This window comes from Nomascus leucogenys, chromosome 3, assembly GCF_006542625.1.
Source record: "Nomascus leucogenys isolate Asia chromosome 3, Asia_NLE_v1, whole genome shotgun sequence".
Classification (NCBI taxonomy): domain Eukaryota; kingdom Metazoa; phylum Chordata; class Mammalia; order Primates; family Hylobatidae; genus Nomascus; species Nomascus leucogenys.
In genome coordinates, this window is record NC_044383.1 from 115,482,871 (window position 1) to 115,499,731 (window position 16,861).

The window sequence follows — 16,861 nt, forward strand, 5'->3', positions numbered from 1 at the left end:
CCTCCCAAAGTGCTGGGATTACAGGCGTGAGCCACCGCTCCCAGCCAACTCTTGGAATTTTAACCCTTTTTTAATTTTAAGAATTCTGATGCATGTGTATTTCTCTTGTTTGCATTTATTTAATGCCCAATAATATTGGGAATCCTTTCATTTATTTATTTGTCATTTATACATCTTTTATGAAGTGTTTACAAAGCTTATGCCCATTTCTATTTTGAGTTGTTTGTTTCCTTAGTAATGCATTGCAAGAATTATTTATATATTCTGGATACACGTTCTTTAACGTAAGTTAAAGCTTGCTTTTCATATAGATTGCTTTTTACCTAGTTTCATCATTAAATTTTTATAAACACTAGCTTATTATCTTTTTCTTTTATAGTCCATACTTTTTTATGTTCTACCCAAGAAAGACAAGGTCCAAAGATTTCTCTCCCATGTTTTCTTCAAGAAGTTTTATAGTTTTAGCTCTTAAATGTAGGTTTGTATTCCATTTTGAATATTAATTTTTCTATATATCAGGTAATGGTCAAAGCTCACTTTTTATGGATATCCGATTTTTCAAACATTATTTGTTGAAAAGACTATCCTTTTTCCCATTGAATTACTTAGACTCCTTTCTCAAAATCTATCAACCATGCATTTCTGGACTCGTTTCTGCTTCACCGATCTATTCTTATGTTAATACTAGTTAATATGTTAATTATGGTAGCTTTCCAGCGAGTCGTAAAATCAGGTATTGTAAACTCTTCAACCTCATTCATCGTTTCCAATACCTTTTAAGTACTTTAGCTCCTTTACATTTCCACATAACTTTTAAATTTAGCATGTCAATTCTTTACCAAAAATCCTGCTAGGATTTGGCTGAAATTATATTGAATTGATAGATCAATTTGGGAAGAATTGACATCTTAAAAGTGTTAGATATCCCAATGTATGAACATGGCATAACTCTGCATTTTTTTAGGTTGTTATAATTTTTTCTCAGAAATGTTTTGTAGTTTTTGATATGCAAGCCTTGCATATATATTGTTAAATGTATCAGTGTTTCATATTTTTGATCAAAAGCAAATGCTACTGTGTTCCATTTCAGTTTTAAATTGTTTGTTACTAGAATAGAAAAATACAATTATTTTTATACATTATCCTTCTATACTGTAATCTTGCTAAACTTACTAGTTCTAGTTACTTTTTGGTCCATTTAGTGGGATTTTCTTGTAGATAATCATGTCATCTGCAAAGAGAGATTTACTTCCTTTCTAATCTGTGTAACTTCTGTGGCATTTTCTTGTCCTATTGCAGTCAACTATTGACTAGAAGTGGTGGAAGTAAATATCCTTGCCTTATTCCTTATGTTAAGTGGAAAGCATTGTCTTTTACAATTGAAAATGATGTTGGCTATATTTTACCTACAGGTGCTTTTTATTAGTTTGAGGATGCCCCCTCATATTTTTAGTTTGCTAAGAGCTTTTATCAAGAATATGTGTTCAATTTTGTTAAATGACTTTTCTGCATCTGTTGAGATGACCATATGATATTTCTTCTTAAGCTGCTAATATGACAAATTATACTGATTGATTTTCAACATATCAATCCAGTCTTACAATCCTCAGATTAATCCTGCTTGGCCATGGGGATTATCCTTTTAAAATTATGTTGAATCCTGTTTGCTAGCATTTTCTTAATGATTTTGGATCTATGTTTATAAGAAATATTGGTATGAACTTATTTTTCTTGTAGCATTGTCGTCGGGATGAGGTACTGCAAGCTTCATGAAATGGATTCAGAAGTATTCCCTCCTCATAATTTCTAAAAGGGTTTTCACAATCAATGAAGTAGAAAACAGAAATACTTTAGAGGAACCCAAAAGCTCGTTATTTGAAAAGATCAATAAAGTTGATAATATTCTAGAAAGGTTGATCAAGAAAAAAGAAAGAAGAAACAAGCAATCAAAATCATAAATAAAAAGGGGACATCACTATAGATTCTATAGACATTAAAATAATAATATGGTAGTAATAGGAACAACTTTTGCCTAATAAATGTAATAACTTGTATGAAAAGAACATTCCTTGTTTTTGCTTACTTTTTCTCTTGTGTTCCAAGTTTCTTAAGGTGAAACCTTAGATCATTGATTTGCAATCTTTTTTTCTCTACTAATATAGGCATTTTATACATTTTTTTCCCAGAAACTACTTTGCTTGCACTCCACATATTTTGATATGTTGTGTTTCAATTTTCACTCGGTTTCATATAATCTTTAATTTATTTGGGGGATAATGCTTAGTTTCTAAATATTTGGGGAATTTTCAAGGTATCTTTACTGTTACTAGTATCTAGTTTAATTCTAAATTGGTCTGAGAACATAATTTGCATTATTTCAGACCTTTTGAAAGTTATTAAGATTTGTTTTATGGCCCAGAATAGTGTTCAGTTTGTTTATTATAACATGTGCACTTGAAAATAATGTGTATTCTGGAGTTGTTGGATGAAAACTTCTATATAGGTCAATTATCCTTAATGGTTTTTAGATCTACATGTTCTCTCAGTTACTGAGAGTGTTGGACTATAACTTTGTCCGTTTCTTCTTTCAATTCTCTCAGGTTTTATTCACATGTATTTTTGAACAGTGATATTAGGTGCATGAACATTTAGGATTGCTATGTCTTTTTGAAAAGTTGATGCCTTTCGACATTGTGAAATGTCCCTCTTTATTCCCGGTAACATTCCTTGTTCAGAAGTGCACTTTTTCTGATATTTATATAGCTATTGCAACTTTCTTTTTAATGGTGTTTGTGTGGTATATATTTTTCACACCATCATCTATTTCGTCTCCCTTTTTAGTATTTTAACGTGTGCTTTTTTTTTTTTTTCTGAGACAGAGTCTCACTCCATTGCCCAGGCTGGAGTGCAGTGGTGTGATCTCAGCTCACTGCACCCTCCACCTTCTGGGCTCAAGAAATCCTCTCACCTCAGCCTCCAGAGTAGCTGGGACTACAGGCGCATGCCACCATGCTTGGCTAGTTTTTAAATTTTTTGTAGAAATGAGGTCTCACTATATTGCCCATACTTGTTTCAAATTCCTTTGCTCAAGTGATCCTTCTGCAAAGTTCTGGGATAACAGGTGTATACCACCACGCCCAGCTTAATGTGTGTGTGTGTGTGTGTGTGTGGTGTGTGTGGAGAGAGAGAGAGAGTGTGTGTGTGTGTGTGTGTGTAAATAACATATATTTAGATCTTTATTTTTCAAACAATCTTAATAATTTGGCCTTTTAATTTGAGGAGTCAAATCATTTCCATTTAATGTAAATACTGGTATGATTGGATTAAGCCTGCACTTTGCTATTTGCTTTTGCTTGCCTTATCTGCTCTTGCCTTTTTTTTTTTTCTTATCGTCCTGCCTTCTTTTGCATTAATTTGTATAACATCCTCTCTTGACTTTCGGATTATTGAAGATATCTATTCATTTTATTTATTTGGTTTTGTCTAGGAATATATGTCTTTAACGTTCCAAAATGTACATTAAAATAATATTATACCACTTTACATTTAGCATAAGAACCTTACAACAGTAAACCTCCAATCCCCTTTCCTATCCTTTGTACTATGTTGTCATATATTTTCACTTCTATATATTATACATCTGACAATATAAGCTTATGATTTTGATTTCAATAGTCAATTATCTTTTTAAAGAAGAAAAATTTCTCCTATAACTATTTTCCATGTATATATCCATTCTAATGCTTTAAATTCCTTTGTGTACATTAAAATTTTCATTTCATATCATTTTTCTTCTTCCATTAACTACTTCCCTAATCTTTATCATTTTATTCCTGTTATTTCAGGTCTGCTGACAATAATTTTTTCCTTTTCTTTTTTTTTTTTTGTTCCAGAAAAGTTTTTTTTTTTTTTTTCCCCGAAGATGTTTTTGCAGAGTATATAATCCTAAATACTGGTTTTCAGCAATTTAATTATGCTTTCTGTTTTCTTTTTGTGTGTTTAATAATTATTTTTTCATGGGAATAGTTAGATCTGTTGGCCCTGTAGGATTATAGTTTTCATCAAATTTGGAAATGAAAGTTGTCAGCCATTATATCTTTAAATATTTTTTCATTCTTCATTCTTATTGTCTCTTTCTGGAAATCATTTTTTGTATGTTGGGCCAATTGATATTTTCCCCCATCTCACTCAGGTTCTTATTTTTTTTATTATTTTTGTATCTGTATCTTTTGTTTCTGTTGTTAAGTGTCCAAAGTCACTGATTTTTTAATGCAGCCTAACCTGTTTTTAATCCAATTGATTATATTTTTAATTTGAAACGCTTTTTTTATCTTTTAAGTTTCCTTTTGGACATTGTATATCTTTTATTTCTCTACTATATTCACATTTTTTCATTTATTCTTGAAAATACAATGTTTATAAACATTAGCATTTTTTAAATGGTCGTCTGCTAATTCCATCTTTTTTATTGCAGGACTATTCCTATTGACTGACTTTTCTCCTGTTTATGAGTCATATTTTCTTGATTCTTTACATGCCTGATAATTTTTATTTGGATGCCAGACATTATATACTTTTCATTGTTGTGTATTGGATTTTATTGTATTTCTTTAAAGAATGTTGAACTTTATTCTGGCAAACAGTTTAGATAGTCACGGGTCACTTGGATTCTTTTGAAGTTTGCTTTTAAGTTTTGTTAGGGAAGGTGCAGCAAAACAGTCTGAAAGCCCTTCTACTAAGCTGTGAAACTTCTGAGAATACTACCTAGTTGGTTACTATGTCCCTTACTCTGGCTGTTGAAAATATGGCTTATTCCAAGCTTTCTCTGGGCTCCAAGAATTTTTGCAGCCTAGGGTTTTCCAATGCCATTTTCCTTCACCCCATGCATGCATCTATCAGCATTCAGCCAGTGACTCAAGGGAACGCTTCTGCACATCTCTGGAATTACCTTTCTATCTAACTTCTTTCCTTTTGAACACATATTCTATTTGCCGTCATAAGTTTCAGCAGCCTCAGCTTCCTCAAACTCCACTCTTTGTCTCTCAACTCAGCTATAATGTGGGCTTTGGGTTTACCCTCTCTGTGTTGCAGCCTAGAAATTGCCTCTGTACACTGCTTGATGTTTTTTTCCTTCCCTCAGAAATGACAGTCCTGTGCTTCCTATAATTCAATATCTAAAAACAATTGTTTCTTGGTTTATATTTTTGCTTTATTTGGTTGTGTACTTTAACAGCTTAACAAAGTTTGGTTTGATTTGGGTTTGATTCCATTGGGTTGTGAAATTGCGTTTGATTCCATTGGGTTTGATTCCACTGGGTTGTGAAATATTGGAACATGATGACCAAGTGTGGTCCTGTTTGACCCTATAGCAGTACCCTATAGAGATGTAAACTTTTTTTTCTGCTGAGTTAGCACAGATGAAATAATAGATTCTAACCATCTTCACATGTATGATAAAACATTTGAACCTGGTCTAGAATATGCTGACCTAGAGGAAAACAAGCGTATTGATGATTCTTCAAGGAAGTTCAGATGTCTAACTTCAATTAGACATGTGATTAGAAAAAATAAAAACTGAACAGGACATTCATTTTTCTATTGTCAATAGCATTATTAAGTTTAAAATTCAAGAGACCTACATTTTTAGAAACAAAACAAAAACTCCTCAGAATTTCAATGTTCTGATGAGTATGAACAATGCTATAAAGTCTATGACTGACTTTTGCATTTTCAGCTTCAAATCCAAGCATCCACTCTATCACTTGGACCCAGGAGTAAGCCCTAGGGAAACTTACTAGAGTTCCATTTTATCCACAAAATGCTGTGATATAGCCAAACTCTAATTAAACTCTTGAAATTGAAGTGGAACCTCATGTTTAAGATATAAATCAGGATAAAATACATTCCAAGTTGCTATAAAAACATAGTTATATGTTTGGTACTATCATTTTTACTGATCATTAGATAATTATTCAGTTGACTAAAGTTGATTGAATTTTTTTGATTACTTTAAAATCACCATTAACAGTCTAGATTTCTTAATCAAGAAACACTTCAGCATTATGAAGAATTACAAACAAACAAAAAAAACTCATAGAGCCTGTATCAGACAATTCTTGCATTGCTATAAAGAAATAGCTGAGACTGATTTATCTATAAGAAAACAGGTTTAATTGGCTCACAGTTCTGGAGGGTGTACAGGAAGCATAGTGGCATCTGTTTCTGCTGAAGGCCTCAGGAAGCTTCCAATCATGATGGAAGGCCAAGCGAGGACAGGCTTCCACATGGCAGGATGGGGAGAAAAGCAGGGATGCCATGCACTTAACCAGATCTTGCCAGTAGGCACTCACTGTCACGAGGACAGCACCAAGCCCTGAGGGATCAGCCCCCATGATCCAAACACCTCCCACCAGGCTCCACCTCCAACACTGGGGATGATATTTTAACACGAGAATTAGTGGGGACATATCCAACTGTATCAGAGTCCTCTCAAGTAATTTATTTATGAGCATGTGTTTTACTGTTTTTAAAACTAGGATGACTTTAATTTAAATGAACAGTGATTTGAGATTTATGGCTTCCATTTATTTGTGTCATGGATAATTTCTCTGTGCTAAGGTGTGAGCATACACATCATTTGAGCTGTTATTGAAGTAGAATATGAAGCCTGCCTTCTTTCACTAGCAGGGGAATAGTGAGTAAATTCTCTATTGCTAAACAAATATTACCTCTGATTATGATTTAAGTTTGATTTTGGCCATAGTGTCATCTAAACACATGGTTAATGGTCTGGTTTATTCTCCACTATAACTTCCTGAATAAACTTCCTGATTTGGAAAGGTCTCAATGTCTATTTGTACTGTCAACAATTTTGTAAAAATTCATGCTTTGATTTTATACAATTATTTGGATAATTTCATATTTTAGTTAAAGATAAAGATTCCTCACAGGATAATTTAAATTTATTATATGATTATAGTTTTGATAACATATCATAATTTTCTATTAATACCCGATTATGGCCTATTTTGTTTAAGTGAGTTAATACATACTCAAAGCAGTTGGCAAAGAAAAACTATGTAAGTGAATATGTAAGTCATCCTAATTTTGAAATTTTATTCTACATCTGATGTTCTTTATGTTACTTGGGGGTGATGTTAGTGGGTTATTCTATGCCTTAGAAGCTTTGTCCATATTTATAGTATACAAATAGTCACATTTAGATCTTTGGGTTTAAAATATCTTCTAGTAGCAGCCCCTATTGCAGCCTTTCTACTGAATAATTAGATAGAAATAATTAGCAATAATTAGATAGAAAAATACTTACCTATAAAGACAAGAAATAAAGCTAATCCTGATAATTATTTTAATATCAGAATCTGGGAAGATTTTTAACCAAATATTTGGGCATGAAAGACAATAGAGTAGGAACTGGTGATCTTAGAAATGATAATCTCATAAGCAAACTACTGTTAGCAGGAACAGAAACATAATACCCCCGGTAGCGGTGGATATAAGAATTAAGCTGAGGAGGGAAAGTGTGAGATACACAGTAAGATGCAGCCAGACTTGGATCTAGGAGTTTGGCAAGGTGCTATGCATATGACTTTACCACTGAGCTGTAGATCTGAGAATGATAATAGAACAGTACCAAAAAGAGTTAAGTCACACACAAAGTGCATAAACTATATGGTGGCAAACTCAGACAGAGAGAGGTGATACCCTTTGTAATGCCAAGTCATGCTCTGCTTGGGAGACAGAAACCAACTGGTTTTTTAAACAGTGAAATGGAATTGTTAACTGGTAAAAGGTTGTTGGTCACTAAAAAAGGATAAAAGAAAGCTATAAGGGGTCCCGAGTACAGGTACAGAAGAACAGCTACTCCCTCTAGGCTGAGGGAGGGAAGACATTGAAGGAGTTAAGGGCTAAGAGAGGGCATGCTCCTTCTCCCCACTTGCAGCAAAGCTGAGGTTCAGAGGTCTTTGAAGAGGGCGTTTCTGTCATAGGAATGTACAGCCTATGGGTGGTCAAACAAAACCAAAAACAAACATGTCGGAGTTTGTAGGCAAATGCATGGCTATAGAAGCTGCCCACCATTCTTGGAGGATGGGAGCATGCTGGGCTAGTGAGAAGCAGACTTCAAGGTCAGAGCGTGTGTGCAGACCAAAGCTAGTCAGAAGGGTGCCTGTGGAGAGACAGTGTGCCCTCCCAACTAAGGGCACAGCTGGGATTCTTTGTGGGCCACTGGGCTTCCGTGCTAAATAATATAAAAATAATGATGAAGATTTTTTTTTTTTTGAGACAGAGTCTCGCTCTGTCACCCAGGCTGGAGTGCAGTGGCCCAATCTCAGCTCACTGCAAGCTCCACCTCCTGGGTTCACGCCATTCTCCTGCCTCAGCCTCCCGAGTAGCTGGACTACAGGCGCCCGCCACCACGCCTGGCTAATTTTTTGTATTTTTAGTAGAGATGGGGTTTCACCGTGTTAGCCAGGATGGTCTCGATCTCCTGACCTTGTGATCTGCCCGCCTCGGCCTCCCAAAGTGCTGGGATTACAGGCGTGAGCCACCGTGCCTGGCCTAATGATGAAAATTTTAATGTAGAACCAGAACTCAGTTTGGAAGTGTGGTGGGCCGCCATTATGGACTTATTGGGTCCTTCCAGGGCCCTCTATTGACTAAGCCTATCATTCTGCCACCCCACATGGAGAAATGTCTACAGGGTCTACCTACTGTATCACAAAGCAGGGTGAATTTGGAGCTCAGAAACAGTAGATGTAAAATTGGCACAGCTGGTCCCTGGAATGACTTATTCCAAGATCCTAAATGACATTTTAGAAATTCAATTGGCATTTTTATTAAATTGCAAGAAGATATGAGCTCTGTAAATCAAGAGCAGAAACCTTTAAAAGGAGAAGACAAAAAGACAAATGGATAAGCAGAAATTAAAGATGAGAGAAATAAAATAAAATTATTCAAAAGAAGTTAAGATTGCACTAGGGTAATGAAAATAAGCATTGGTGGTATGTGTATACAATAAAACTTTTCCTGTAAAACAGGAGCTGTAAAAGTAGGATACCAGTTTGAGAGGTAAATACAGCAAGAAATGTAAAACAAAGGAAAATGATTGCAGAAGACATTAGGATATTACAGACTTGGCAGAGAGACCAGAGTGATGTACTTTAAGAATTATAGATGATCCTGAAAAAGAAAATTGATTAATTAGAACAGATGTAAAAATCAAAAACAAATCTGAAGAAGAAACAGTACTGAATCAAAACACAATTATGTTCCCAAACTGAAAGAACTCACTATGTTCCAGTAAATTGATGGAAAAAAAAAAAAAAACCCAAGCTTCAGAAAATTCTAGCAAAAATGTGAATTATGTAAATAAAGAGAAAATCGTGTATACATCTTGGGCAAAGAAAAACGTTACTAACAAAGACCTCAAATCAGAATTGTATGCAAGAATAAATGACAAAAAACAATATACTAGATATTACTTCTCTTCAAGCTCTCCTTGGATTCCCCAAGTCTAGTTTGGTGCCCTTTGTATGTTCACATAGCATTTTGGACTTCTCCTATTATATAATGCTTATTCTATCATGTTATGCTAACATATTTACTTGTCTCCCTCTACTAGACTGTAAGGTATGTCTCCAAAGAAATGTTTAAATGCCACAATTATAATAAGGTAAAATAACTTTGTCTAAAATTTAATCTTTGAGACAAAGAGCAGTTGGAAAAAACCCATACCCAGCCCCTCTCTACCTCAAAAAGAGAGAAAACACATTTTCTTTCTCATTCACATAGCATTATGGTTTCTGGACGATCATATATTTCCATAAATGCAGGAAGCAATTTTAATGTTTATGTTCACTGATGTTTCCCAAGTGACTAAACTAGAATAGTACAAAGCCTATAACAGATACATGATTAATACGTGTTTAATGGAAGCATAGAAACATTAGAATTAAAATTTTAAGATATTTCCCATAAAGTTGTGTTAATGGTTGCTGTTTTTATCTCCTCCATAGGCTTGTAACTGCAGCACAGTGGGATCCTTGGATTTCCAGTGCAATGTAAATACAGGCCAATGCAACTGTCATCCAAAATTCTCTGGTGCAAAATGTACAGAGTGCAGTCGAGGTCACTGGAACTACCCTCGCTGCAATCTCTGTGACTGCTTCCTCCCTGGGACGGAGGCCGCAACCTGTGATTCAGAGACTAAAAAGTGCTCCTGCAGTGATCAAACTGGGCAGTGCGCTTGTAAGGTATGTGCTGCTGACATGCAGCTAGGGAAAACCTCCCTCAATTCTGTTTCCATTGCTCAGTGTTAACTTCATTCAGTGTTTCTTATACCTGCTTCATTAAGCTAAACAAACAGATGGACAAAATCTCATTGCCAGACATAGAGTTTTCATTGATATGCATTTGTTGGCATAACGATAAACACTGCTTTTCTAGAACTTATTTCCAACCCAAACCCACCATTTTTTCTAGTTGGTAGAGATGATGTATTTTCAATGGTAAAGTGATTTTTTAAAAAATATATTACTTTTGCTTCGATAAGGACAATCTGGGAGGGGTGGCAGGGAAGACAGTTCTTTTAAGCATCATCAAAGAAAATCACAGCTAAATAATAAGGCTTATAAAAGCCGTTTCTCCAAAAATTAATCTGCAATCGCTGTATACTAGAAAATATATTTACTGCTGTGGAAGTTTAGTAAAATTTCAACACGTATAAACGCTGTCATTACAAACAGTGACTATGTGCAAATTTCAGCCCTCATTAATATGGTTAAATGATGTAGAAAAAGAGCCAATTAAAAAGGATAAAAAGGATTTTTCCCCTCAGATAGTTCTGAAAAATCAATTCCAGGATAAATGCAGTTTAAACTGTGTCAGAGTTATCTTTTCAAGATAAAATCTATGCAAAGAGGGACAGAGGAAACAGGAGGATAAAATCTGGGGAGTGGTTGTTAAAATGGCCATGAGAATTGAGGAAAATGGCAGTTTCTACCATCAAGGGCTTCGGCCAATACTGAGTACAATGCTGCAGTATTGTATCTTGCAATTATGATCACATATTATATTTAATACATGTTATGTATGTATATATATTACAATAATTATATAAATTGGTATTTTAACTGGCTGCCTATTTCTTACAGCTTATAATAGCACCACTGTTTAAGACTCAATGTTTTTATGTTGCTTTTGAAATTTTCGTGAGTCTTTCATATAGCTCAGAGCAGAATTGTAGAAAATGTACCAGTTACATTTAAGAAACAACGTACAGGCCGGGCGCGGTGGCTCAGGCCTGTAATCCCAGCACTTTGGGAGGCTGAGGCGGGCGAATCACGAGGTCAGGAGATGGAGACCATCCTGGCTAACACGGTGAAACCTGCGTCTCCACTAAAAATACAACAATTAGCTGGACGCGGTGGCGGGCGCCTGTAGTCCCAGCTACTCGGGAGGCTGAGGCAGGAGAATGGCATGAACCCGGGAGGCGGAGCTTGCAGTGAGCCGAGATAGCGCCACTGCGCTCCGGCCTGGGCGAAAGAGCGAGACTCCGTCTCAAAAAACAAAAAAAAAGAAAGAAAGAAACAATGTGCAATACCTTTAGTCTTATATCTGTTTAAAAATAAAGCATTTTTAAAAGACCCATGAACTCCTAACAATGAGGTTAACTACATGTGCCATTTATGTGCCATTTGAGAAGTGAGTCTAATACTCAGTGTTCTTTTGTTTTGTTTTAAAATTTTAAAGAGTATGCTCCTGTTATGCGTTCTCAGGGTGATTTCTCCCCTAACCTTGCCGTTATAAACTCTGAGGGTCTCTTGTCTTTCCTCAGGTGAATGTGGAAGGCATCCACTGTGACAGATGCCGACCTGGCAAATTCGGACTCGATGCCAAGAATCCACTTGGCTGCAGCAGCTGCTATTGCTTCGGCACTACTACCCAGTGCTCTGAAGCAAAAGGACTGATCCGGACGTGGGTGAGTAGGGAACTGCTGAGCCATGTAATGCTATAATGTTAGTTCCTGCCGGTGTCTTTAAGTCAGGCACTGAGGGGTAGTAGGAAATGGCAAAACATTTAAGTAACCTTTTCCTCTGTGAACATTTAGGAACAGCAAACGGGTCACGTGCCATTAGACAGTTGGAGTAAATGTCTTTCTTATTTGTTCTTAAAAGTAGTTCACTTATTATTGATAAGGAAATAGATGCCAAGTGAAAAAGAGGAACCTTGTCTGGGAAGCATTATATTTTGTGATGGGAAGAGTGAGGGCACCAGAGCATGAATGTTGATGTGAGCTAACACACCAATGAGAACCAGGACTTGTCACACATTGGTTCCAACCAACCTTAGGCAATCATGATTTTTGGAGTGGAAACATGTTCATTTTTTATTTTCCTTTAACTCTTTCTACATTGAAATTCAATTTGTGTTAGTGTGAAAGGCTCCAGTGTTCACAGATGTGGTTTTCACTATGTGAATTAGTCAAAAAGATTTATGTCCTGCCATGCTTGCCCACTATGTGTGAGTTCTGTTGCTTGTGAGAACATCATTAGAATGGGGATACGAACTGCAGATAGACATGCAGTTCGTAACTTAGTTTTAAAGAAATGTCCAAAAGCATAAATTCAGCCTTCTGCTGTATTTTGACCCCTTGCAGGTGACTCTGAAGGCTGAGCAGACCATTCTACCCCTGGTAGATGAGGCTCTGCAGCACACCACTACCAAGGGCATTGTTTTTCAACATCCAGAGATTGTTGCCCACATGGACCTGATGAGAGAAGATCTCCATTTGGAACCTTTTTATTGGAAACTTCCAGAACAATTTGAAGGAAAGAAGGTAAGCACAAGAACTTTAATGTCAAGTGAGAACAAGATAAAATCTTGTTTTTAGAATCACACCATTTGGAGATTTATCCAATTCCTCGTTCTTCTTTTCATTTTGTCAGTTGATGGCCTATGGGGGCAAACTCAAGTATGCAATCTATTTCGAGGCTCGGGAAGAAACAGGTTTCTCTACATATAATCCTCAAGTGATCATTCGAGGTGGGACACCTACTCATGCTAGAATTATCGTCAGGCATATGGCTGCTCCTCTGATTGGCCAATTGACAAGGCATGAAATTGAAATGACAGAGGTAAAGTTATTCGTTGTTTGGTGCAAAGATGCCAATGGTTTTGCATTCAGTTTCGTCAGAGTGATTTCTCTTCTTGTTAACAGAAAGAATGGAAATATTATGGGGACGATCCTCGAGTCCATAGAACTGTGACCCGAGAAGACTTCTTGGATATACTATATGATATTCATTACATTCTTATCAAAGCTACTTATGGAAATTTCATGCGACAAAGCAGGTAAACTCTAATAGAAAATATTCAAGCTCTTATTTTAGAGTCTGTAAGTAAGGTTATTGACCTACAGATATCAGATAAGAAAGATTGATAGGTGGTTGGTTTTGCAGTACGATGATAGAAGATAAACCATGGTGGCTTCCCTGTGACCTGGAAGAAGCTACTGCCATTCATCAGAAAAGAAAAATAGCAATGAGAAGCAAGTTAAAGGGAAAAAAAAATATGGAATTCACTGCAGACATAGTGAGTTTAAGATGCCAGTCATAAATTCAGGAGATCACGTACTGTAGGTCAGGTAAAATTAACTGTTGTGCTATAAATGGATTATAAGAGTGCTGAGAAAGCGACCTTCTTCACCCATCAAGGGAACCAGGCAGGGCCAACTTGGTCCAGTGTCCTCCAACCGTGAGCATTCTTATCTGTTCACCCCAGTGTGCCATACAATGTTGTCATTTTCCCTATGCATCATGATGAGAAATGATTCTGAATCACTTTGAAAAAATCACACAGAACAGCAAGAATGAATGCAATGTTGTCAAACCTACATGATGGGAATACTTCAAGGGAGTATTCCATGTTTTCTCATGACCCAAATTGGCAATTGAAATGAGGCTTGTTAGGTCTGACACTTAGGACCACACTGGTAACATTCATGATACCAGTGTCAGTGTCCTGGGGCAGAATTAATCTCAAACTTTTAAAGAAAGAATGTGACACATGAGCCCAATATTATGAGTGTAAACTATTATTTTCCATGAATATAATTGTAAAAAGAAGGAATAACAGTGTCAAAAGTAAAAAGATGATTGTTTAATTTGAAAGAGTATGTTTACAGAACATGGGAAAGGATTAGTAACAAGGAAAATATTAAAATATAAAATAAAGAGAGAATAACTAATAGAGGAACCAGGAGACTTCCACATCATGGACCCTCATGGTCATATTCCTTGAGTAGAAGGTTCACCTTATCCAATGGGATAAAATGAGAAATCATACAGATTTAGGTAAGTTTCATACCATGGAGGCAGAAAGTTGAACTGAGCTCATATATGAGACCTCAATTTCTCTTTCATGTCAGTTTCTGTTACATTCTGTGAGAATATAGAATCGATATATGTTTGTAAATAGTCTTATATAATAAATTATTAGACCTGCCTAGGAAAGCAAAACAGAAAAATTATGAAGTCTCTCAATGGCCAACTAATGAATATAAAAATACTATTTTTCAAATGTTTATACCAGAATAAGCACACAAGACAGAAGAAAATCTTTTATTTCATGCAGAAGATCCATAATGCTTTTCTGATTTATGTAGAGACTTTTAGCAAAAGAATAAATCAAGGACCAAAATTCACTTTTATATCTGTATTCCTTTGGTTTCCTTTTGATATTTCTCACTATAACAGGAGATTATTTTTATGTGAAATAATAAAAAAAGCATATACTTAAAAACGCTGTCAGCTATACTGTTAATTATTTTAGAATATCAAATGTAAATTAGGTGGCAGAAGCCATAGCAGATTTGCATGTCTTAGAAAATAGCAGGTAATTTCATGAGTTTGCAAATAGATTATTTTGCAAATGGTTCTGTACTGCAGTAAAAGTTTGGTAGTAAACAGAACATCTTGTTAGTGGAACTGATACAAACAATATTGTCATTCATCTTTAATTATACTTTCTTTGCTTCTCTCACACCAATTTCACCTTCCTACACTGTGACACTTTGTCTTTTTCTTTCCCCCCGTGTCTTTTTCTTTTGTCACACTGTTTTACATACCTCATCAAATAAGATCCTTTGGTTTAAGTGATCATTTTTTTGAAACTTTAGAATACATTTTTCCTAATCTCAGTAAAAACTAGGGTCATAGTCTCACAATGCTAAGAACAAATAAAGTATGTCATCAGCATTTGATTTTGTAAGGCAGTGGAATTGTGGCAGAGGTTTTTATTTCATTTTATTCTATTATTATACTTTAAGTTTTAGGGTACATGTGCACAATGTGCAGGTTTGTTACATATGTATACATGTGCCATGTTGGTGTGCTGCACCCATTAACTCGTCATTTAGCATTAGGTATATCTCCTAATGCTATCCCTCCCCACTCCCCCCACCCCACAACTGTCCCAGGAGTGTGATGTTCCCCTTCCTGTTTCCATGTGTTCTCATTGTTCAATTCCCACCTATGAGTGACAACATGTGGTGTTTGGTTTTTTGTCCTTGCAATAGTTTGCTGAGAATGATGGTTTCCAGTTTCATCCATGTCCCTACAAAGGACATGAACTCATCATTTTTTATGGCTGCATAGTATTCCATGGTGTATATGTGCCACATTTTCTTAATCCAGTCTGTTGTTGTTGGACATTTGGGTTGGTTCCAAGTCTTTGCTATTGTGAATAGTGCCACAATAAACATACGTGTGCATGTGTCTTTATAGCAGCATGATTTATAATCCTTTGGGTATATGCCCAGTAATGGGATGGCTGGGTCAAATGGTATTTCTAGTTCTGGATCCCTGAGGAATTGCCACACTGACTTCCACAATGGTTGAACTAGTTTACAGTCCCACCAACAGTGTAAAAGTGTTCCTATTTCTCCACATCCTCTCCAGCACTTGTTGTTTCCTGACTTTTTAATGATGGCCATTCTAACTGGTGTGAGATGGTATCTCATTGTGGTTTTGATTTGCATTTCTTTGATGGCCAGTGATGATGAGCATTTTTTCATGTTTTTTGGCTGCATAAATGTCTTCTTCTGAGAAGTGTCTGTTCATGTCCTTTGCCCACTTTTTGATGGGGTTGTTTTTTTCTTGTAAATTTGTTTGAGTTCATTGCAGATTCTGGATATTAGCCCTTTGTCAGATGAGTAGGTTGCGAAAATTTTCTCCCATTTTGTAGGTTGCCTGTTCACTCTGATGGTAGTTTCTTTTGCTGTGCAGAAGCTCTTTAGTTTAATTAGATCCCATTTGTCAATTTTGGCTTTTGTTGCCATTGCTTTTGGTGTTTTAGACATGAAGTCCTTGCCCATGCCTGTGTCCTGAATGGTATTGCCTAGGTTTCCTTCTAGTGTTTTTACGGTTTTAGGTCTAACATGTAAGTCTTTACTCCATCTTGAATTAATTTTTGTATAAGGTGTAAGGAAGGGATCTAGTTTCAGCTTTCTACATATGGCTAGCCAGTTTTCCCAGCACCATTTATTAAATAGGGAATCCTTTCCCCATTGCTTGTTTTTGTCAGGTTTGTCAAAAATCAGATGGTTGTAGATATGCGGCATTATTTCTGAGGGCTCTGTTCTGTTCCATTGATCTATATCTCTGTTTTGGTACCAGTACCATGCTGTTTTGGTTACTGTAGCCTTGCAGTATAGTTTGAAGTCAGGTAGCGTGATGCCTCTAGCTTTGTGCTTTTGGCTTAGGATTGACTTGGTGATGCGGGCTCTTTTTTGGTTCCATATGAACTTTAAAGTAGTTTTTTCCAATTCTGTGAAGAAAGTCAT

The 16,861-nt window shown here is 36.0% G+C and overlaps 1 protein-coding gene across 1 annotated transcript in view; it reads left to right on the forward strand.

Annotated features, from left to right (window-relative positions):
- LAMA2 (laminin subunit alpha 2) overlaps positions 1-16,861 on the forward strand; it is a 630,974-nt gene that overhangs the window by 408,602 nt on the left and 205,511 nt on the right. Inside the window, exons 23-27 of the mRNA XM_030809663.1 lie at positions 10,035-10,271; positions 11,855-11,998; positions 12,677-12,856; positions 12,966-13,154; positions 13,238-13,371. Of these exons, the coding sequence (XP_030665523.1) occupies positions 10,035-10,271; positions 11,855-11,998; positions 12,677-12,856; positions 12,966-13,154; positions 13,238-13,371 (884 nt within the window). The remainder of the gene's footprint in view (positions 1-10,034; positions 10,272-11,854; positions 11,999-12,676; positions 12,857-12,965; positions 13,155-13,237; positions 13,372-16,861) is intronic.